Source organism: Neomonachus schauinslandi, chromosome 8 (genome assembly GCF_002201575.2).
Source record: "Neomonachus schauinslandi chromosome 8, ASM220157v2, whole genome shotgun sequence".
NCBI lineage: Eukaryota > Metazoa > Chordata > Mammalia > Carnivora > Phocidae > Neomonachus > Neomonachus schauinslandi.
The window spans coordinates 107,262,413-107,286,412 of record NC_058410.1 but is presented as its reverse complement, the minus strand read 5'-3'; the positions used below and the strand labels follow the sequence as shown (position 1 = coordinate 107,286,412).

Here is a 24,000-nt window from a genome sequence, read left to right as displayed (position 1 = left end):
CCTGCCTGCCTTCCTTCCTTCCTGCCTTCCTGCCTTCCTTCCTTCCTTCCTTCCTGCCTGCCTGCCTTCCTGCCTGCCTGCCTTCCTTCCTTCCTGCCTTCCTGCCTTCCTGCCTGCCTTCCTGCCTGCCTTCCGCAGTACTTCAGTACCTGCCACGGCCAGCCCTGGGCCAAGTCCCAGTGAGACAACATTCTGTTGCAGGGCAGGAGGCAGACAGATAAACTGACAACCGCAGTGCAGTGTTTTCAGTGCTCCGGTAGAAGTAATCCAGAGTGCCAGGCTCAGAAAAGAAGCCTCTAACCCAGATGGGATGGTTGGGGAAGGTTTCCTTGAGATAGTGGTTTCTGACTGAGACCTTACCCAGGTAGCAAGGGCCTGAGTGAAGAATTCTCCAGCAGTAGGAACCAGCCGTGCAAAGGCTGGTGAGAGAAGAGACTGTGATACTGAGGGGACAGGAAGACCGGTTCAGGTGAGGTGCAGAAGATTTAGGTGGGAAAGGCGAGCAAGGACCAAATCATTTGTCATGTTAAGGAGCCAGTGTCATAATCAAAGCATGAAATGCTGAAGCCCTACACCAGTCTGGTGGCACGAGAGATGGTGAGAATGGAATGGATTTGAGATTGATTGGCTGTCGTGGAGAAATAAGGATGATACATGGACTCTTGACCGTCACACCAGCTTCACTGAGCTAGAGAACAAGAAAAGAAATTGTGGTTTGAAGGGAAGTTAGGAGTTTAGGATATGTTCGTCAAGTCTCACAACCCAGAGGACAATCAAACTATATGGCAAACAGCTATAGACACCGAAGCATAAGACCAAAATGTGGACTCAGTGGGACTGACCAGCATATAAATTGTTACTGAAGTGGTACAGATGGGTGAAATGGATCAGGGAGAGTGCATGAGTAAAGAAAAAAAAGGGGCCAGAAGAGAACCCCAAAGCACCTCGATATTTAGGGGATGGACACAGAAAGAAGAGTCCACAAGTGAGACTCAGAAGGTTCCAGAGAAGAGGAACCGATAGGCTTCAGCATTTTGGAAGCTAAGGAAAGAGAATGTTACAGGCAGGAGGGCAGAGGTCCACAGAGCGAAGTGCCACTGAGAAGCCAGTGGAGGTCAGGATCAGGATGTTTCTGACAGATTTAGCAACAAGGAGGCAGCCGTCGACCTTGGTAAGACTTGTTTCCCTGGAGTGTTAGGTGCAGAAGCCAGACTGAAGTAGACCAAGGAGAGAGTGGGAGGTGTGGTAATGAGTACAGACAACATTCAGAAAAACGAAGGTAACTGATAGGCACAGGAAGGGTAGGGTCAAGGGAATTTGTTTTTTAAGATATGGGAAAGGCTTGAGCTTTTTTCAAAGCTGATGGCAAGGAGACAGACATGAATTCCACAGCATTGGTGGGATTCTTTGTAGAAAAGAGGAGGGCTGCGTCCGCCATTGGAGCCGGAGAAGCAAGGAAAGGTAGAATGGGGATGTGGGTAAGGTTGTAGCTGTGGTGGGAGAGAGTTGAACGAGCTCTCACCCGGCTTACAGGTTTGAAGATAATGAAATAGCATTCAGTGGAAAATGGGCAAAGGAGCTGGCTAGGAAAGAAAGGATTGCTGGACAGGCATGAGGGCCCAGTTGAGGTTGGAGGCCAGAATTACAGTGCACTGATCAGTTGCGTTTGGGGGGACCTGTGTGTTTGCTGGATGGTCAGCTTTCAGAGGGCGGACGCCGTGCTGGTATCCTTCAGCTGCCTTGCTGTGGTTACCACAGTGCTGTGTACACCACTGACACCCAAAAGCCTCAGTCACGGTACTTTGGGTTCAACTCTCGGAAACTCACCCTAATGTGTTTAGCAAAACGGAGAATGTCCAGGAGGTATAGTGTATCTCCTTATAAGGTCAGAAATCAGGCTCTCTGCTATTCTCTTGACCTATTCAAGATAGCATGGCCTTTTGTCTGTCTTCATTGTTCTCTCTCACTCTTCTCCTCCACCAAAATGGCCACCCCAGTCCAGTTCTACATTAGTATCCAAGCATTTAACAGAAACTGGCAAATGCAGTGGTTTCCACAACTTAGCAATGCATCAGAAGCAACTGGAGAGCTTTTTAGATTTGTAAATTCCTAAGTCCCACATTGGATTTTTGAACCTTGTGGATGGAACCCAGAAACTTGGTATTTCTTTTTTTTTAATTTTTTTTTTTTTTAAGATTTTATTTATTTGCGAGAGAGAGAATGAGAGACAGCATGAGAGGGAAGAGGGTCAGAGGGAGAAGCAGACTCCCTGCTGAGCAGGGAGCCTGACGTGGGACTCGATCCCGGGACTCCAGGATCATGACCTGAGCCGAAGGCAGTCGCTTAACCAACTGAGCCACCCAGGCGCCCCGAAAGTTGGTATTTCAAAAGCTTCCCAGGTGAGCTTGATGCAACTAGTCTATAAACCTGCATTCAAGAACCACTGCCCTTGGGTATCCACTCCCCACCACCACTCTAAATTCCCAGGAGAGTCTGGATGATGGTTCAGGAAGGCGTGGCCAGAGGAGCAGCAGCACGGGGGACGTGAGGCAGTAGCTGGACAGGGTCTCTGCTGCTCTATCCAAGGCCGTTGTTCAAATTAAGAAAAAGTGACCCTCTGGGTAGATAAACTGCTCCACTGGCAGGCTTGGCGCTTTTATTTATTTTTTTAAGATTTATTTATTTATTGGGGGTAGTGAGGGGTAGAGGGAGAGGGAAAGAGAATCTCAAGCACACTCCCCTCCTAGCGTGGAGCCCAATGAGCTGCTCCATCTCATGGAGATGGAGCCTGAGATCATGGCCTGAGCAGAAATCAAGAGTCAGATGCTTAACCCACTGAGCCCCCCAGACACCCCAGGCTTGGCACTTTTAGATGGAAGAAAAAGTGCTCCTTCTCTTCCTGAAGTTTAGCTCTCGGTGCCTCTGGCAGGTCACACATCTTTGTGTGTTCTCCAACCTTGCCGGCTCCAGCCCATTTCTGTGGCAATGGGGCAATTCCCAGACGAGAGTGTGGCTGGGCAGACCCCAAATGTCTCCCTCATTCAGTAAATGCCTGTTGTAGGATGAATCTCGTCTTGCTAGGTTGGAATTGGTTTCTTTCAAAGTGTACCACAGAAGGGGAAATTGACACATTAAATATTTTGATTTGTTGGGTTTTTCTGTATGTGTACATGGTATCAAGATAATCCATAGGATCTAAAGAATTAAGATGTATACTGATATTAGCAGAGTTCTTAGAGGCAAGTTCTCAACAAAGTATCCTTAAATAGTCTATTTGTGAAGAATATATATATATATATATATATTTAGGATTTTATTTATTTATTGGACAGAGAGAGAGAGAGCAAAACCAGGAACACAAGCAGGGGCAGAGGGAGAGGGAGAAGCAGACTTCCCGCTGAGCAGGGAGCCCGATGTGGGACTCGATCCCAGGACCCTGGGATCGTGACCTGAGCTGAAGGCAGATGCTTAACGAGACTGAGCCACCCAGCCGCCCCTATATATATATATATTTTTTTTTAAGATATAAAATATATATATGTATTTTATTTTTTATTTTTTTAAAGACAACTGCTTTTCAAATAACACCAAATGGATTCTTTTTTTTTTTAAAGATTTTATTTATTCATTTGAGACACAGAGATACAGAGAGAGAGAGAGAGAGAGAGCATGAGCAGGGAGAGAGGCAGAGGGAGAGGGAGAAGCAGGCTCCCCGCTGAGCCAGGAGCCCAATGTGGGGCTGGATCCTAGGACCCTGGGATCATGACCTGAGCCGAAGGCAGACGCTTAACCATCTGAGCCACCCAGGCGCCCCTGGATTCTTTTTTTTTTTTAAGATTTTATTTATTTATTTGACAGAGAGAGACACAGCGAGAGAGGGAACACAAACAGGGGGAGTGGGAGAGGGAGAAGCAGGCTTCCCCCTGAGCAGAGAGCCTGACGTGGGGCTCGATCCTAGGACCCTGGGACCATGACCCGAGCCGAAGGCAGATGTTTAACGACTGAGCCACCCAGGCACCCCTATATATTTTAGAAAATGTATTTAAAGAGTAAGTCTTCTCTACGAGTTCAAGAAAAACAATAGAATGATAAATTTTATTTCTGGAAAAGATTGTCAACTGTGAGCAAACTGAAGTTTTGGGGAATGGGGGAAAGTTGCTGTCTCCTGGGGGCGCGGGGGTTGCTGGTCTGGGAGGGAGGGACAGACGCCCATGACTTCCGCTGCACTCAGTTTATTTCACAACTATTTACCGTGCGCTCACTGTGGTGCCAGGCCTGTTCCAGTGCTGGGAATACAGCAGGGAACCAGACAGATAAGAGGCCTACCCTGAAAATAAGTAGGCTGGGCACGACCAGTGAACTTCTAGAGACAAAGCAGTCCCGAGGCAGTGGAGCTTTCCAAACATACAGAGCAGCTGAATTGAGGTGATTCCACTGTGGGGACCGGGCAGTTTCCCCCCTTGGATCCTGATTCTTCTACCGCCACCCTGGCCCTAGCCACCCCACCCAAACCTCTGCAGTTGCCCCAAGGGAAGGGGTACAGTGAGAAGCACAGGCAGCAGTAAGAGGATGAAAACACACTGGTGCCAATGCTTAGCCTCAGACAGGTGGGCGAGGGGACTATAAAACACTCCCCGGGGCGCCTGGGTGGCTCAGATGGTTAAGCGTCTGCCTTCGGCTCAGGTCATGATCCCAGGATCCTGGGATCGAGTCCCTCATCGGGCTCCCTGCTCAGCGGGGAGCCTGCTTCTCCCTCTCCCACTCTCCCTCTCTCTCTCTGTCTGTCTGTCTCTTATGAATAAATAAATAAATAAATAATCTTTAAAAAAAAAAAAAAAACACTCCCAACTGTGCTCAGACAAGAGGTGGCCCCTTCAGAGAGTATCCTTGTTTTTAGACACAACAGTACTTCATACCCTCAATTTGATGGTGAATTTTCAGGCTTTGGCATAAGATTGTTCTGGGTTTTTTCCCTTTTACTCTCCCGTGTTGTGAAAGCGAACACATTTAGAAAAAATACGTAAAACGTCAGCGTACAGTTAACAAAGATTTTTTTTTTAAGATTTTTAATTATTTGAGAGAAAGAGTGAGCAAGAGAGAGAGAGAGAGAGCACAAGTGGGGGGAAGAGGGAGAGGGAGAAGCAGGCTTCCCGCTGAGCAGGGAGCACAATACTGGGCTCGATCCCAGGACCCAGGTATCATGACCTGAGCCGAAGGCAGACACTTAACCGACTGAGCCACCCAGGCGCCCCCAGTTAACAAAGAATTATAAAGCAAATTCCCATCCATGTGAACACTTAAGAAATAAAATATTGCCAGTAGTCCCAGAAACCAGCCCCCTCCATAGGCCTTCCCAACCTCGGCCCTTCTCCTGGCCTTTGTAATGATCTCTTCCTTGCTTTTCTTTTACTACTTATGTATGCATGGAATTTGTTTTATTCATCTGTTTGGTAGCTATAAATCATTTTAGGTCATGTCTGATTAACAAGGTAGAAGATCAGGCTGGGTAATGCCATTTTTATTAAAAAAAAAAAAAAAGTTGGATGCCTGGGTGGCTCAGTCATTGAGCGTCTGCCTTCGGCTCAGGTCATGATCCCAGGGTCCTGGGATCGAGCCACACATCGGGCTCCCTGCTCAGCAGGAAGCCTGCTTCTCCCTCTCCCACTCCCCTTGCTTGTGTTCCCTCTCTCGCTGTCTCTCTCTCTCTGTCAAATAAATAAATAAATAAATAAATCTTTAACAAAAAATAAAAATAAAAAAGTCCTGTGCTGTAAAGCAATAAGGATGATATTCTTCTGTTTCACGTGAACTAGGCACATTGGAAAAAATCCCCAAACTGTCGTGTCCTAACAGCCTGCTGTAAGGACTATGGTCATTTGAACATCTTCACTCTGCTTCATCTATTCGTCTGTGGATTTGGTTAGTTCAGAGTCCCACCTAGTGTATAGCCTTGCCCTGTTAAACCACATTTTTCCAACTTTTACCTGTTTTGTTTTTTTATTCAAAGTGGCCCTTAGTGTTCATCCCCTGGAAATATTTGTGAGGAAGGCCTGCGCTCACTGTTTGCCCCAGGCCTCCCTACAACCCCAGTGTCCTCTGCATGAGCAGCTTCCTGCAATAGGAGAGTGGAGTTATGTTCTAGTGGAAATGCTGTGAACATTGGAAAATTTTCCCCTTCTGGTTTTGTTACTAAGAATGTATTACTGTCTGCCTAGAATGGTGCAGGTCTGACCTTCCCTGCTAATGGAAGGATGGGCGAGGTGACCATTTCCAACTTTGTAATGACCTCCTCCAGTGCTTCTTGGGTAGTGTCAAATCCTTCTCCATTTTTATATTAGAAAAGGGAACCAAATAATTAATTGTTTCAAATAATTGTTTAGAATAGAAATGTTAACATGAGCTTACTTGGCCAATGGTCAGGCATTGCCAAGGTCTCATATGAATGGTTGGTGGGAACGTTTTATTTTATTTTATTTTATTTTATTTTAAAGATTTTATTTATTTATTTGACAGAGAGAGACACAGCGAGAGAAGGAACACAAGCAGGGGGAGTGGGAGAGGGAGAAGCAGGCTTCCCGCCAAGCTAGGAGCCCGATGTAGGGCTCGATCCCAGGACCCTGGGATCATGACCTGAGCCAAAGGCAGATGCTTAGCAACTGAGCCACCCAGGCACCCCTGGTAGGAACATTTTCATCAGGCCAAGGTCATAGTTTAAGTCGCCCATGGGGTTGGTTGGACTAAACTCTAAATCTACTTATGGTATACAAAATATAAAACTAGAGAGGGATGCCTGGGTGGCTCAGTCAGTTAAGCAGCTGCCTTCAGCTCAGGTCATGATCCCAGGGTCCTGGGATCGAGTCCCCCATCGGGCCCCCTGCTCAGCGGGGAGCCTGCTTCTCCCTCTCCCTCTGCCTGCCGCTGCCCCTGCTTGTTCGTGCTCTCTCTCTGACAAGTAAATAAATAAATCTTTAAAAAAATAAAACCAGATAAAAAACTCTGAAAACTTACTGCACTATGAAGTGATAATGACATGGAAGGTTAAAAATTGAAAGTAATTTAAAAGCCCTTTATCATCTTACTTTATTTTTTTAAGATTTAATTTATTTATTAGAGCAAGTGCACATGTGCACAAGTGGGGGAGGGGCAGAGGGAGAGGGAGAAGCAAACCCCCCCACCCCACCCCTGCTGAGCAGGAAACCCAACGCAGGACTCTGGGATCATGACTGAATGGAAGGCAGAGCTTAACCGACTGAGCCACCTGGGCGCCCCTACCATCTTACTTTAAATGGATAATAGGGGCACCCGGGTAGCTCAGTTGGTTAAGAGTCGGCCTCAGCTCAGGTCATGATCCCAGGGTCCTGGGATTGAGTCCCACATCGGGCTCCCTACTCAGTGGGGAGTCTGCTTCTCTCTCTGTCAAATAAATAAATAAAATCTTTAAAAATAAATAAATAAAGATAAATGGATAACAGATTTTTTTAGAGCTAAAAGGAACTTGCCAGTCCTTAAACATCATCCGATTCATCATCTTCATTTATAGAAAAGAAGCACATACCCATTAAAACATCAGATTAATTTTTCTAATAGTATTTTCCTCAGACTAATATTCAGTTGAAATTACATTTCCCAATTACACGTGATGTTGACATGATGTGAATGAGAGACATACCGGTGGTGGGCTGACACATACACAGCAAGCAGTGAGTGCTGACAGTGGGTTTGGGGTTGGCACTTGGGCCCTGACCAGGTGCTCAGAGTCCGTGCAGACCCCACATAGGATCTGATAGTCGGAGTTATAATCCTTGCAGGCGTGATGGAAAATTACTGGGGATAGAAACTATTAGGGATAGAAACTGAGTTTCTGGCTCAGCCTTTGCATCTGAGCACCACCAACACAGCAGTTCCAGGGGCAAGAAAGCAGTCCGGTATCAACTCAGCATCCCTATGAATGGCGTCCAGAAAATTCAACATGCCCATAGATTCTTTTTTTTTTTTAAAGATTTTATTTATTTGACAGAGAGAAACACAGCGAAAGAGGGAACACAAGCAGGGGGAGTGGGAGAGGGAGAAGCAGGCTTCCCGCCGAGCAGGGAGCCCGATGCGGGGCTCGATCCCAGGACCCTGGGATCGACCCGAGCTGAAGGCAGACGCTCAACGACTGAGCCACCCAGGCGCCCCGACCCATAGATCCTTAAAGGGTGCTCTTTGCAATCCTCCCAGTGTGATAGGAGAGTAAAGTAAAATTCTTATTTCGCTTTGTAGTCTAACCTGAAGGTGATGCCAGGTAGGCATTAACAGGCTTGATTGGTGTTTTGAAAGCTTTTAGTCATGAAATTAACTTCTCATCTTGGCCATATTTTTCACAGGCTCAGAAAAAAAGTTTGAATCAGACTTCCCCCATTGCTGCTTCCAAGACCACGGATGGCCTGAGGCAGACGCAGATCCCTGGCCTCCTGAACACCGCACTGCCAGGTCAGGAGCCTTTGTTGTAAGCTCCCTTCCGCTGTCCCCTGTGTCCCCAAACCCATCCCTCATCCTGCTGCAACCTTTCCCATTCCACCTCATGCCCACTCTGACCTTGCCTCCTGTATCTTTTCTACCAAATAACAGACTGTGTGGCGTCTGTACCTCCCTTTTATGTACTACTAAGAAAAAAAAAAAAAAGCACTTCTGATTAAATTATGACACACTAAATGATATGGAAAAAGTGCGCTGCTTAGAAACAATAAAATCTAGTACCATATGGCACAAGTGACTTTGTAACTATCCTCATGTCCCTTTATTTATGTATATTTGGAATCCCCCCAAGACTAAAAATATTGTGGGCTATGTCTTCCATTTCTTCTAAAGCTTTGAATATCTGCACTGCTCAATAAATACTAGAAAAGACAAAAGCAGGAACACTCCTAATCAGAACACTCCTAACCAACACTCCTAATCAGCCCTCCCCCCCATTTGGGCCTCCATCCCTTAATTTATGAGCCTTTTGGGGGTTCGGTAATACTGACAGATTACTGGTTTGAGGCTTATTCCTTAGACCTTAGATAATTTGAAACTGTAGCATTGGCAGCTTTTCTTTACTACCATTTATTTATGTATTTGTTTCTATTTACTATACCTAAATAGGCTTTACTAATCCTGACCTCTGCCCCTAGAGCTTTTGTAGATGAATGTACCTCCTGCTCTCCTCCCTCAGAGCAAGCATCCATGATAAGGAAATCCCTTTCAGAATGGTCAGTAATCCATATACATTGGACTCTATGGGTTATATAAGAGGCTTGATTGACTGTTTCTGTTGTCTTATGTGTTCATTCTAATAGGGCAGGATTCTGGAAGCAAAGTTATGCCGGTGTCCTTAGGAACTGCACAGCCACAGCAGGAAAAAGTAGTTGGATCATCTCCTGGCCAGCCAGCTGTGCAGGTAGAAGACAGTTTGTATAGCTGCTTCTTAATGTTGAGCATAATTGAGAGAAAATGTAGTCATGTCATCTTCAGCTTGGTAGTTGCTGCCTGGCATCATCTGCCCACAAAAGTGTGCTCACTGAAGACCTTCCCTGCAGCCAGGCCGTGTTATGTTCATGTTTGTGGGATTAATGTGTCTACTCTATTTCTCACATTACAACACTGTCATTTCCTCATGAATTAATACTATACTAGCAGCCAATACATAGAAGGTACTCAAAAAAATGTAGTTTACTGCTTATCACTCATTATCGTAGCCAAAGTGGATCTGTTCCTCTTGTTTTTTTTTAATTAATTTATTTATTTGAGAAAGACAGCAACAGAGCACACACATGTGAGTGGCAAGGAGCGGGGAGGGGTGGCAGAGGAAATGAATCTCAAGCAGACTCCCCACTGAGCCCCGAGCCCTACGTGGGGCTCGATCTCATGACCCTGAGATCATGACCTGAGCAGAAATCAAGAGTTGGCTGCTTAACTCACTGAGCCACCCAGGTGCCCCTGGATCTGTTCATCCTAGTTATACTGAGAGGTTTCTTTTTTTTAAAGATTTTATCTATTGGGATGCCTGGGTGGCTCAGTCGGTTAAGCGTCTGCCTTTGGCTTAGGTCATAATCCCAGGGTCCTGGGATCAAGCCCTGCATCGGGCTCCCTGCTTGGTGGGGAGTGTGCTTCTCCCTCTCCCTCTGACCCTCCCCCTGATTGTGCTCTCTGTCTCTGTCAAATCTTTATAATACATACATACATAAAGTCTTTAAAAAAAAAGATTTTTATCTATTTGAGAGAGAAAGTGAGTGTATGGGGCAGGGGGGACGGGTAAAGGGACAAGCAGACTCCCTGCCTCCCCATTGAGCATGGAGCCCAACTCGGGGCTCCATCCCAGGACCCCGAGATCATGACCTGAGCCTAAGTCAGACACTCAACCCACTGAGCCACCCAGGTGCCCCTGTACTGAGAGTTTTTTTATTTTTCTGCTGTAGCAACCAGGAATGTTACAAAATATCCAGTCCCTGTGGTCTTTTAACCCAACCACTGATCTGAAAAGGAAGGAAAAAAATCTTGTTTTCAGCTTACCGAGTCCTTAGTTTCTTCTTCATCAAACACCAATGAATAGTTTAATGAAACTTGTTAGTTTCTTCTTCATCAAACACCAATGAATAGTTTAATGAAACTTGTTATAGTCTGGGCCTGCCTAGAATACCCAGTGACGGATCTGGTTCAGTTCTCAGGTTCTGACTTAAGTCGTGTTTGTGTCCTTAACATTGATATAAGAAGTGCTACTGTGGGCGCCTGGCTGTTTCAGTCGGTAGAGCATGCGACTCTTTTTTTTTTTTTAGAATTTTTTTTTTTTTAAAGATTTTATTTATTCATAAGAGACAGAGAGAGAGAGAGGCAGAGGGAGAAGCAGGTTCCCCACTGAGCAGGGAGCCCGATGCGGGACTCGATCCCAGGACCCTGGGATCGTGACCTGAGCCGAAGGCAGACGCTTAACGATCTGAGCCACCCAGGCGCCTGAGCACGCGACTCTTGATCTCAGGGTTGTGCGTTTAGAGATTACTTAAAGGAGAAAAGGAAGAAAGAAAGAGATTCCCTACTAGATGACACACCTAGACTGTAACAGCAACTGAATTTTCATATGTTCATGGAGTTAGTACCCACAAAATATACTTCTCCAAAAATCTAATGATACATTTAGAGAGTTGGGGTTTCAGGCTTTGAATACAAGCTGAGTCCTTCCAAGGAACTGATAGCACAGCTTTCCATGATCTTGAACACAGTGTGACTTTGCTACATGGGTCTATGGCCTTGCCTGTTTTATTTTTTAGCAGGACACCTTCTACATTCTTAGACTATGCTCTTGATAAGGAGTGGAAAATATTCACAACATAGTGACCTTTATGTGTAACTGTATTCTGCATATTTTTTCTACAGAAGGGAGTAATAAGAGGTGTGTTTTGTCTTTAGGTGGATAGTCACTCAGGAGGACAAAAGCGACCTGCTGCAAAACAGCTAACCAAAGGAGCTTTGTGAGTGACCCCTGGAAATGACTCATTTTGAACATTTCTCTAGGTTCCTAACCTTCAATAACTATACAACAGAAGTCAGGTTATAATAATATATGTAATATTTTTTAAAATATGCTTTGAAAATAATTTCCTACAGTTTGCTTCCATTAGGACCCATAAATACAGTGACCCTTGAACAACATGGATTTGAACTCTGCAGGTCTGCTTATATGCAGATGTTTTCTGATAAATACAGCGCAGCACTGTAAATGTATTTTCTCTTCCTTATGAGTTTCTTAATGACATTTTTCTTAGCTTCCTTTTTTGTAAGCATACAGTATATAATACATGTACTATACAAAATATATATTAGTCAACTATGTAATCAATAAGGCTTCCGGTCAACAGGAGACTCTTGGTAAAGTTTTGGAAAAGTCAAGTTATATACTGATATCTGACTGTGCGGGGAGTCCGTGCCCCCAACCCCCTCATGTTGTTGAAGGATCAGCTGTGTACCAAATATAGTTTGAGTCTACTGTTTGCTCTTTTGTTCTCAAGGAGAATAGTTCTCTGTCTTTTTAGCATACCACATACCCTTTGACCGGCCAAAGGGTCTCTGAGAAGAAGCGTGGTTTGATAAACTCCTGTGTTTGGAACAGAAATATTAGCATAAGCTTAGTTGGCCAATGGTCAGGCATTGCCAAGATCTGTGTGAGCACCCCCACGTGAGGGGTTGGTGGGAACACCGTGGTTTTGAGGCCAGGGTCATAGTGTGAGTCCCCTGCGGAGACAGTTCGACCAAACTCTACTCCCACCATGGTGTACAAAGTATAAAACTGAAGAAAACACAGAACCACTGTCCTGCGAATAATAACGTTCCTGTAGATCTTATTTTCTTTGCACGCAAATAGCAATCATGATTAGGTTTCCTTCCATGGATCTCCACTGACACTGGCAATTTCTCTTTTAAAGCATTCTCCAGCAGTTACAGAGAGACCAAGCCCACGCTGTGACACCTGACAAAAGTCAGTTCCGATCACTGAGTGAGGCGGTGCAGAGGCTCCTCTCCTACCACGTGTGCCAGGGCTCCATGCCCACAGAGCAAGACCTGAAGAAAGGTAAACAGGCTGCCGCCCCAGAGCACCCCTGTCACACCACGCACCCTCCTATGGATGCCCCACAGGAGAGCGAGAGCCCCGGGGCTCGCAGAGAGTAGTCGTGTTCGCGTTTTTCTTTTTTTTTTTTTTTTAAAGATTTTATTTATTTATTTGAGAGAGAGAGAATGAGAGACAGAGAGCAGGAGAGGGAGGAGGGTCAGAGGGAGAAGCAGACACCCTGCTGAGCAGGGAGCCCGATGTGGGACTCAATCCCGGGACTCCAGGATCATGACCTGAGCCGAAGGCAGTCGCTTAACCAACTGAGCCACCCAGGCGCCCCGTGTTCGCGTTTTTCATCGTAGACCTAACTCGTTCCCAATTTACTCAGTTTCCTGGTCCCTCTTTAGAAGACTTACTCGTCTCAATATTCGGTGAGGGGATACCCAAATGTCAGAGTATTTTATTGACCAATTCGGGGACACTGAACCCAAAGCACTGTTTGGACGGCTGGCTGCAGATGGATGGCCCTGAAGGCAGTGCTCTACACAGTGATTTCTCATGTTTGGGCAGAAGGCACCCCTTTAGCTGCTACCAGCAGTTTTATTTGTTTTGTTTTGTTTTTGCTACCAGCAGTTTTATGAATGAGATAGATACTTTAGCCCCCAAAAGCGTTCTTCGAGCTCCAAAGTGAGTCTAGGGCATTGCTGTATGTCAAGAAACTGGCAAAAATGCTAAGGATAATAAGGGCCCCTTTATGCCCACTTGGAATTCTGCCCGTTCTGAGGCCTGGCCCAGCCACCCCTCCCAGCTGTGCCGCTTAGTTCTACCCTCCTTCCCCCCAGCCCGTTCCCAAGCCTGGACTCCATCAGTTCCCCTCTGCTGCTTTCAGCCCTCCCGCAGCTGCCCCCGGCCGTGCTGACCTGGCTTTGGTCTCCAGTCCCCTGGGAGCTTCCCTGGGCGGTCCAGGGAGTAGGGTCCAGGTCCAGCATGACACAGGGATGCGAAGACTCGGAGTGACTAGAAAATGCAAAACCTTTGGAGACAGGCAGGCAAAGGACGGAGCCGCAGCACTGTGACCTGCAAGATGTCATGAACTAGTTTGTGTCCTTACATAAAACCGCTCTGCCCAGCCCAGACTGTGGGACTTCCTTGTTCAACTGTTTCAGTTTTTCATACCATTGGAAGGGAGTGGAGGTTTGACCATCTAGACCAACAGATCCTTCTCTGTTCATTGATATTTATTGCATGTCTGTGCTATATGGTTTTCTTTTATAGGTGATGTTAAAAGTATTCTGGTTTTAGCCTCCTAATTAAAGTTAAAATAAGCTAGCATTGGGATGAGTTGCCCAGTCACCTAACAGTGGACAGTGAGGGAAAGTGCAGAAACACGTTTAAACAAGGAAAGCTAACCTAAGAAGAGAAGACTGTCACAGGCAAGACATGTTTGAGTAATGGAAGAGTAATGCATTTCAGTCCTGAGAAAGAAAAAGACCTAGTGAGTGATTTGCACTCTCTTACCATTTTCTCTCTCTCTCTCTCTCTTTTTTTAAAGTCGACAATGAATTTGAAACAGTTGCCACTCAGCTCCTAAAAAGGACCCAAGCTATGCTTAACAAATACAGATGCCTGCTTCTAGAAGATGCCATGGTAAAATTCATGCTACCAAGCATATTTGTTTTTTAAAACCCCACAGGTCACAGCTAGTAATTCAGAGAGAAAAAAACTTCAGGGAATTACATTCTCCCAACATAATCTCAAAGGCACAGATAGTGAAGATTGTAGAAAACCTTCCACCTGACTGGTACTCCTGACACTTGGCATTCGCTGCACTTGACATGTTCGCTCACACCTAATGCGTGCTCTGGTTCTCCTGGTTCCAAGTGAGGAAACCAGGGCTTTGGTTAAGTAATTTGCCTAACATCCTATATCAGTTTGGAGAGCAATTAGCAAAGCTAGGGGACAGACCAGGACTATCTGAGACCCCAGCCCCCATGCACACTCTGATGCTGTCACCTGCCTCTCACCAGCCCAGAAGTGTGGGGAAAATTGTTCAGAGTAACGTCTGAAAAGGCCAGGTGATGACAAATGTTAAAATTAGCTTTATCTTGTTTTAAACTGAGTGATCATTAACATGCCATAAAGTTCATGCATGATTTAAAAATGTACAACTTGATGGTTTTTAGTATGTTCATAAGGTTGTGCAACCATCAACCACTGTCTAATTCCAGAACGGTTTCATCACTCCGAACAGAAACTAAACTTAGTTTTAAAACACTGGTTAATTAGAGACAGAAGATACTTCAGGAAATGATAGAAAGACCAAACCTATTCTGAGATTTTAGAAGCAATTCTGAAATCTTACAGGCTTTCACCTATAAATTGGCCTCTTACAAGCAGTTTCCAATTTAAGTTCAACTTTGAAATGTACCTTGGGAGCTTAGTTGAATTATATTATATACATATACAATACAGTATAAAATGTGTGTGTGTGTTAAATACATATATATTTACTTATTTATATTTACTTAAAATTATGCCTCCAAAATTTGGAATAGTTGTTCTTACATTGCCAGCCATTTCAGAAAAAAAATGCTGAGATATCAAAAAGACTTAACTCTTACCATTTTTGAGGAAAGGACCACTTATTTCCTCAAGTTATCTTATATCTGCTATGAATTTTCATGTTAAATAAGACTCACAAATATAATTTAAGCTTCGATTCTGTAGAGCAAAAAATAATTTTAAGGAAAGCCTTACTAAAAAACACATTGAAAGTATAGTAGAATATGAAGAAACATGTCATCCTAATGAAAAGATTTCTAACATACTGTTAAGCAGAAGGGGGAAATAAGACAGAACAGTGTGTACAGTTGCTACCATTTGCGTGCAGAAATAAACCAAGAAGAACGTCAGTGCATGGGTGTGCATAAAATCACTCTGCAAGAGTCGATTCAGCTGCTAGACAGGTGCCTGCAGAGACAGGCAGGGGAAGCAAAGAAGGCAGGCTTAGTTTTCACATCCTCTCTAGAAATCAGTGTAAATCACCTTTTCTCCAAAAATACAGTTTTAAAAAATGCATCCTTACGTGACAAGGATAAATGGGACTAAATGGGACGATACTAGAACCTAGACACCAAATTTTCAGGTCCGGTTGGTTCGTTTGTTTCAAAGATGCAGTGGGATGTTTGCACTTTGTTAAAAGGCATCTGAAATGACCAGACTCTCGTTTTCAGCGGATCAACCCCTCTGCTGAAATGGTGATGATCGACAGGATGTTCAACCAGGAGGAAAGAGCTTCTCTGTCCCGAGACAAGCGTCTGGCACTTGTAGATCCTGGTAAGAAATGTCAGAGGAAGAGTAGAGGAGAGGTGCTGCCAGGGTTCCGGGCCGTGGGCCTGTGGGGAGTCTCTCTGAACCACCGCTGGGTATGAAACCTGAAGGTACAGAATGCATTCTGGGGAGAAAAAACCCAGAGTAGGAGCAGTGCGTGAATACTATGAGAGGGTCCATAGTCTAGAAAATCCAAGCTGGAATTCCACATTCGTTATGTGATTGTGTTTCCCCATTATAAACGTAAACTTCTCATTCTTTCTCTATTTCTTGAGAACTAAATTATTTTTTTTTAAGATTTTATTTATTTATTTGATAGAGAGAGAGAGACAGCGAGAGAGGGAACACAAGCAGAGGGAGTGGAAGCAGGAGAAGCAGGCTTCCGGCTGAGCAGGAGCCCGATGTGGGGCTCGATCCCAGGACCCTGGGATCATGACCTGAGCCGAAGGCAGCCGCTTAACGACTGAGCCACCCAGGCGCCCAATGACTGAGCCACCCAGGCGCCCCTAGAGAACTAAATTAAGTCAGAAGCCTTCCCAGAAGCATTTAAGCCTCAGCAAATTATCGAGTTATCTTACCATGTGCAAGGCATCGTTAGGGGCCCTGCCCGCAAGCTCGTAAATTAAGATGCTCCATTAAGTACCTTTCTTTCACCCCGCAGTTTCCCACCGACTGCACTGAAGGGCAGGAAGAAATTTTCCTCCGGCCAAGGTTTTTCTAGCTGGACAAATTAAATTTACACGAGACATATTAACAGGAGAGAAAAATGTTTTATTACATGTGTACAGAGGCCCAGTAATGAAACTGAAACCAAAGAATGACCAAGGCAGGCAGTTTTTATACTTTTTAGACAAAGAGACAATAAATCTATGAGGAATTGAGAGGATAAAGAAGACTTAACTCTGGGAGCTTCAGTTAGTAAGGAATTCTAAACAGAATTTGGGCTGGAGTAGTAAATTAGTGAAAAGTAACAAGTACTGTTTCTACGCCTTCTGGGCCCTGAATTCCCTATTTCTGGTGATAAGGATGTCTCTCTATCTCCTGGTACAGGGAGGGCACTTTTCATGTGGGAGATTTATTTCCTGCTCTCAGGGGGGACAGAGGAGGGTCTAAGTGTCCTTCTTGCAATGGCTGGGTTTTTGTTTGTTTTCGTGCTGTTGTTTTTTTTTGAGAGAGAGAGAGAGAGAGAGCGTGCGCGCATGTGCCTGGGGAGGGGCGGTGAGCAGAGGAGAAAGAATCCTAAGCAGGCTCCATGCTCAGGGTGCCCCAACACATTCTGCCTTTTAAAAATGAATCCTCAGGGTACCTGGGTGGCTCAGTTGGTTGAGCATCTGCCTTCGGCTTGGGTCGTGATCTCGTGGTCCTGGGGTGGTCCTGGGATGGAGTCCTGAATCAGGCTTCCTGCTCAGTGGGGAGTCTGCTTCTCTCTCTCTCACTCTTCCTCTGTGTGCTCTCCCTCTCTCTCTTTCTCGCTCAAATAAATAAAATATTTTTAAAATAAATTAAAAATAAATTAAAATTAAAAAATAAAAATAAAACTGAATCCTCCTGGGGCGCCTGGATGGCTCAGATTGAACCCCGTGTAGGGCTCCCCACTCAGCAGGGAGTCTGCTTCTCCCTCTCCTTCTCCCAGTGTCCCTCCCGCCACTTATGCTGTCTCTCAAATAAATAAATAAAATATTTTAAAAAATAAAAATAGAGACGTCTGGGTGGCTCAGTCAGCTAAGCATCTGCTTTTGGCTCAGGTCATGATCCTGGGGTCCTGGGATCAAGCCCTGCATGGGGCTCCCTGCTCAGTGGGGAGCCTGCTTCTCCCTCTGACCCTCCCCCCTCTCATGTGCTCTCTCTCTCTCTCTCTGTCTCTCAAATAAATAAATAAATAAATATCTTTAAAAAAAAAATCCTCCTTGGGATGCCTGAGTGGCTCAGTCCATTGAGCGTCCGCCTTCAGCTCGGGTCATGATCCCGGGGTCCTGGGATCGAGCCCTGCATTGGGCTCCTTGCTCAGCGGGGAGCCTGCTTCTCCCTCTGCCTGCCGTTCCCCCTGCTTGTGCTCTCTCTCTCTAACAAATAAATAACTAAAAAAAACTTTTAAAAAAAATCCTCCTTTTTTCTGGCCTCTAAAATTTTTTTAAATCAAATAACATTATAACAATTCGTGGAGTATAAATTTTACCCATACTTGCACCATCCTATAAACAAAAAGTTTTTATTTCTCCCAGTTTTCTTCCAGTTCTGGTTCCCATTTGCATACATCATTTATGTATACTTATAATCATATGCTAGATATGATTTTGTTCTAATTTTCTTCCATTTAAAACATCTGAAGTTATCATTTTCTAGTCTTCAAACTAATAATCAATTTTTAATACATTAATTTGAGAATTTAGCTAAACTATTCCCCTAGGGATGCCTGGGTGGCTCATTCGGTTAAGTGTCTGCCTTCAGCTCAGGTCATGATCCCAGGGTTCTGGGATCGAGTCCTGCGTCGGGCTCCTTGCTCAGCGGGGAGCCTGCTTCTCCCTCTGCCTGCTCATGCTTTCTCTCCCTCTCCCTCTCTCTGACAAATAAATAAATAAATCTTTAATAAAATAAATAAATAAATAAAAGGGGCTCCTGGCTGGCTCAGTCATTGAGCATCTGCCTTCGGCTCAGGTCATGGTCCCAGGGTCCTGGGATGGAGCCCCGCATTGGGCTCCCTGCTCAGCAGGAAGCCTGCTTCTCCCTCTCCCACTCCTCCTGCTTGTGTTCCCTCTCTCGCTGTCTCTCTCTGTCAAATGGATAAATAAAATCTTTAAAAAAATTTTTTTAATTAAAAAAAAAATAAACCATCCCCCTACTGTTAGACTATTATTTTCCAGTGGCTTTATTTCCATTCCCCTAACTCCTTTTCTGATTCTTGATAAACATCAAGATTCTGCCTTATGTTTGGTGTGGCTCATGAAATCCCTAAAAAGAATAAATGGTCCTTACACTTGGTCTAAAGGGAGAGTCTGAAAGAAATGCTATGTAGCTAGGAGAATCCACAACTCTTTCCAAAAAGGAAGAGAATGATGTAGGATATATTTCTGTCCCTTTTTCCTAGAACCTGCAATCTCCTATTGCCTTATGATGAATTGGGCGTATGGATAAAGCCTCATACATTGTCACAGCTCCCCAGACATGAGTGTCCCGAGGACATGGATGTGCTTCATCCCCCTGTGTATTGTGCCCACAGAGCTGGTGTTTGTGGGATGGAGTCTTCTTTTTAGATGTCAAGGCTGTGTCCCCTACATCTCACATTTTGTGATTTGGTGAAGGAATTGACATTTTGGTTTTACAGATGTCATCAAAGCCCTGTTTCACCTTTTCTGCCCTTCTGTAACAGCAGGCTGCCTCTGTGCCCTCCACCTCTCAAATCCCCCTAACATTTCTCTTGCCATCCTGAGCTCCTCAAGCCTGGCACAGTGCAGGGCTCACTCACAGACCCGGTTACTCCACACGCCATTGTCCTTCCAAGAGATATCATTTGACCATTTGTTTAGTGCTCCTGGCGAAGTGCAGCTTTATAACGCCTGGTCCCCTCACACGTGTCTACCAGGACCGAAGTGCCATCACCCAAAGACAAGCAGTTGTGTCTACTCCCACCCCCGCCCTAAAGCCTCATTCCCGGGCCCTCTGCTCCAAGGGAGAAACCAGGCTGATACCAGCATCAAATTTCTGTTTTCAGACTGTTTCAAAGCAGCCATTAATAAAAAACTAGCTAAAGATAACACTAAGAGGGGTGCCTGGCTGGCTCAGTCGGTAGAGCATGCGACTCTTGATCTCAGGGTTGTGGGTTCAAGCCCCAGGGTTGTGGGTTCAAGCCCCAAGTGTAGCCAATACTTAAATAAATAAGTAAATAAACTTTAAAAAAAAAAAAAAAAGAACACTAAGAGAACAAGACCAAGCAGAGCTTTTGGCCCATCTGGTTTTCCCATGTGTCACCAAGCAGCTACCTTGTCAAAGACGTTAAGCTTCGCGTCTGGAAGCCCTGGCTACCGTCATAGGAAGCCCCCTCACACTTTGTGCACCCCCCCTCCCCCGCACGTTCCTGGACATGAAAGACTGGCTCACTGGGCTGGGCTTGCACCTGACCAACTGAGGGGTCTGTTGTAGAGCTCCCCCCCCCGCCCCCCGCGTTCACGCAGTGTTCTTTTTGTTCCCATTTCCAGAGGGTTTTCAGGCTGATTTCTGTTGTTCCTTCAAACTTGATAAAGCTGCTCACGAGACGCAGTTTGGCCGGAGTGACCAGCACAGCAGTAAAGCAACCAGCTCTTTCCACCTGACGGCCAAGGCCCAGAGCCGAGACCGAGCCAGACCAGGCATGGCGGAATCCACGAATCATGACCAGTTTCATCTAGTGCCTAATCACATCGTGGTCTCCGCAGAAGGAAACATTTCTAAAAAAACTGAATGCCTCGGGAGAGCGGTGAAGTTCGACAAAGCGGGCTTAGCTCAGTACCGCAGTGCGTCCGAAGAGAAAAGCAGCCGGCGGGAGTCGGTGAAGGCCAGCGAGTGCCCTCCCGGCCCCGAAGGGCCCCGGAAAACCTCATCCCGACTGGACCACGGTACTGACAGCAAACTCTCCAGTATCCTAGGGGATTCTCATCTGGAGATGACGTGTAACAATTCCTTCCCGGACAAAACTCTGAGGAATTCTCCAAAGAATGAAGTTTTACACACAGACATCATGAAAGGGTCGGGCGAACCCCAGCCAGATCTCCAGCTCACCAAGAGTTTAGAAACAACGTTTAAGAACATCTTGGAACTGAAAAAGGCCGGGCGGCAGCCCCAGAGTGACCCCACGGTTAGCGGCTCTGTCGAGTTGGATTTCCCCAACTTTTCTCCAATGGCTTCGCAGGAAAACTGCCTGGAAAAGTTCATCCCGGACCACAGTGAAGGCATTGTAGAAACAGACTCCATTTTAGAAGCAGCTGTAAATAGTATCCTAGAGTGTTAATAGCCTCAGCCCTTCCCCGCCCCGACCCCGAGACCCCCTCCCCGAGACCCTGCCCCAAGACCCCGCCCCGGACAAGTTACATTCTTTCCTGGCAAAAGCAAGCGGAAGTGGTCTCCTGTCTCCAGCCTGCTTGATCTGTCATCACAGGTTGTCCTTTCTGATCTCGATCCCATTCTTTGTTTCAGAGCAATACTCGTCGTGGTTACAGGGAGATCCCTTCGCGAAACGAATCCTTGTTAGAAAGCAGTCTGATAGGCCCGACACATTTCAAGTGTTACGAAAGTGCTTAATAGTCATTTCTGTGTTTGTTTACTTGTTTTAATTTTTCAAAACAAAACACCGTAACTTGCTGAGATCACAGTACACTTGGCCCTGGGTAAAATTCTGACAATCATAAGTCATTTGAAAAGAACAGACTTATTAAAGAAAATCAAACAGGACTGATAGAAGCTACTTTTTAAAGAATAGCCCACCGCATCTCCAAATTTTGCCGTTTGGGGTCTGTTGTCCTTGTCGTTGGGAGGGCAGACCGCCGGGTCTTGCCCCCTCAGGCCCTCTCTGAGCTGCTCTGCCAGGGACGCCGCAAGGAAGCCCCCCCCCCCCCCCCAGGCTGCCAGTAGCGCACAAGCAGGGCATTTGCAGGGTTTCCTGCTCATCGTTCAAGTGCTTTTCTGACGTTCCCGGGGCAAAGCCTCACGCTTTTCAGCCGCTGCGCGTTGAGTTTCATCTAGGGAATGCTCTGTTCTTAGTTGCAACAGCATGACTTGAGATCATTTCATCAGGCTAAATAAAGGAAAACGGAAACCAGTTAAGTGGCACAGTGTACAGGGGAGGCCGGGATAGAGCCTTGAGGAATATAATATGTATATATGTAAAAGCATATATATGTGAACTATTGAGAAAAAAAAAAACAAGCGTTTTCGCATTTTCTAATTGGATATAGTCAACATATGCTGTATGTTTTTGTTTGTTGCTGGGTTTCTTTTCATTTAACCTCCCTGGCCCCTCTCCCACAAATAGCCAAGCGTCTAAAGCACTTTCGTTCGAAAACTGTGTTGTAATTTTTCAGTTTAAACTTTAAGGGGACTTTGGCCTTGTTTATGCTTCTCGTCTGAGAACAGTAGTCACCCCCCCACACACACCCCCTGGCAGCAATCATTACCAAAACACAGACAAACCAAAGTAACCAGCCAGCCCCCCCACTGAAAGAAAAGATCTAAGACACGGGAGTCCCACTTGAGAGCCAAAGGACATGCCCTGTCATGGTCTGTGTGTGGCCCGTGTTCATATTAGTGAACATGACTTACTGCTTTATTTATTTATATTTCTTTTCAGGGAGCTTTCCCCGTTTTCCTTCTTTGTGCCCCAGGTCATCCCACCTCTGCTGTTCCCTTCATCCTCAGTGTCATTGTAACCAGCCGGTCTCTCCCATCATTGGGAAGGCGATGTAACGGTATTTCATACGTGCCCTCCCCCGTGTGTGTGTGCGTGTACCTGAGCTGTTCAGATCCAGAGGTCACTCTGGTGACAGTGTGGACACACCCAGTCTTCCACTTCCTGCACGCACTCTCTCATTTCTTCGGTTGACCTCTCTGGGCTTTAGAGGTGCACCCACTGCTCTCACACGGTGCCAGCATCTGTTTCTGGCTGTTTCCAGAACGGGGATGACCCCCATTGTCATCATGTTGGGCGCTTCTTCTCCAGATTGGCCTGTGATGGAAAGGAAGGCTTCTGATTATTGGAAAACACAACAGAAGACCCAGACTCTCCCTGTCCCTCTCTGTCCCTACACTGTCCTTGAAGGAACCCCCTCAGACAGCCAGTCTTCTTAAAAGCAAAGTACCTTCTCCCCACCCTCACCCCCACCCCGGCCAATAGAACTTGGAAAATCTGGGCCATTTCAGGGTTCCCATTTTTTCCTTATTTGTGCCAATGTCCAAGTTGCAGATTTCCCCTTTTTCCTGTATTGTAACATATTAGAAGGATAAGTTGGTATTGCCAGTTGGAACTTTCTGTTTGGGCAGCCCTGGGATAACACCCTGCCCTGAACCCCATGATTTCATAGGCTCTTCTCTTAGGACTCATGCTCCCCTCATTCCTAGCAAGACTTAAAGATGGTCCCTCTTAATCAAATTCTTCTCATTGTGGAACTCTCTACCTGGAAACCTTCACGTAGGCTACTAATTAATTATGCCAATCAGTGGAATTCTTAAAAGATAAACTTCATGTACATTTGTCACCTCCCTTTCTTCCCTATCCTGCCCTGCTACCCCGGCCCCCGCCTTTCTAAATACCATCTCAAAGGGTCTTTCAAGCCCTAACACTTGTCTAGCAAACGGAGAGCCTAATTCACCAAAATGAAACTTGTAAATTTTTGTGTCCTTGTATGTAAGTTTACTTTCTATGGAGGAAAGATTCTAGATAATGACAAATGAAGATTACAAAAATGTATTTTACTCCTGTGATTAGATTATGCGCACATGGGTCCTAACTCGCATGTCGAGCCCCCTCTGGCGAAGGGTAAGAGAGCTCCACCTTGGACGGCCAGCTTTCAGTTGTTCAGGTTCATTAGTCAAGGTTAAGTTTTAGAACTACTTGTACTCAGTAACAAAAATCATTTTCTTTCTTTCTTTCTTTTTTTCCTGTTGTTGTTGTGGAAAAGTGTGCATTTGTTATTAAGCATTTGATTTTCTGTGTCCTTAAATACTGCCTAAAGATAAAGCAAATTTTAAACTGGCAATTACGAAAAAGAACTATTTTAGCTCTGAAGAATTTAGTAGATTTTGTTAGATTAGGGAGGCCTTACAGACTGACTTGACTTATAGAGGACGCGTCACTCACTGTCAGCGTGGTGTGGGCTTTATTTGCTTAAATACCTTCATTTGTATAGTATGTCTCACTTGAAATTGCTTTGTATACATTTTGTAAAAATATTTATAAAATGTTTTGTAAAAAAAAAGTATAACAAATTGCAGTTTATTTTGTTATGTTGGATAAATACTGTTAAAAGAAACCAGTCAGTAACTATATTGTTAATCCATGGTTAGGAAATGTTTAGTTGGAGATTACGAAATGAAACAACCATTGCAATACAGCCAAAGATTTGGGAAAATGTGCAACTGTGATT

At 45.3% G+C, this 24,000-nt stretch overlaps 1 protein-coding gene across 1 annotated transcript in view; it reads left to right on the top strand.

Annotated features, from left to right (window-relative positions):
* BICRAL (BICRA like chromatin remodeling complex associated protein) overlaps positions 1-20,893 on the top strand; it is a 35,861-nt gene extending 14,968 nt beyond the window's left edge. Inside the window, exons 5-11 of the mRNA XM_044917441.1 lie at positions 8,367-8,472; positions 9,321-9,421; positions 11,425-11,486; positions 12,438-12,583; positions 14,115-14,209; positions 15,796-15,898; positions 20,086-20,893. Of these exons, the coding sequence (XP_044773376.1) occupies positions 8,367-8,472; positions 9,321-9,421; positions 11,425-11,486; positions 12,438-12,583; positions 14,115-14,209; positions 15,796-15,898; positions 20,086-20,873 (1,401 nt within the window). The 3' untranslated portion in view covers positions 20,874-20,893. The remainder of the gene's footprint in view (positions 1-8,366; positions 8,473-9,320; positions 9,422-11,424; positions 11,487-12,437; positions 12,584-14,114; positions 14,210-15,795; positions 15,899-20,085) is intronic.
* The last annotated feature ends 3,107 nt before the right edge of the window (positions 20,894-24,000 follow it).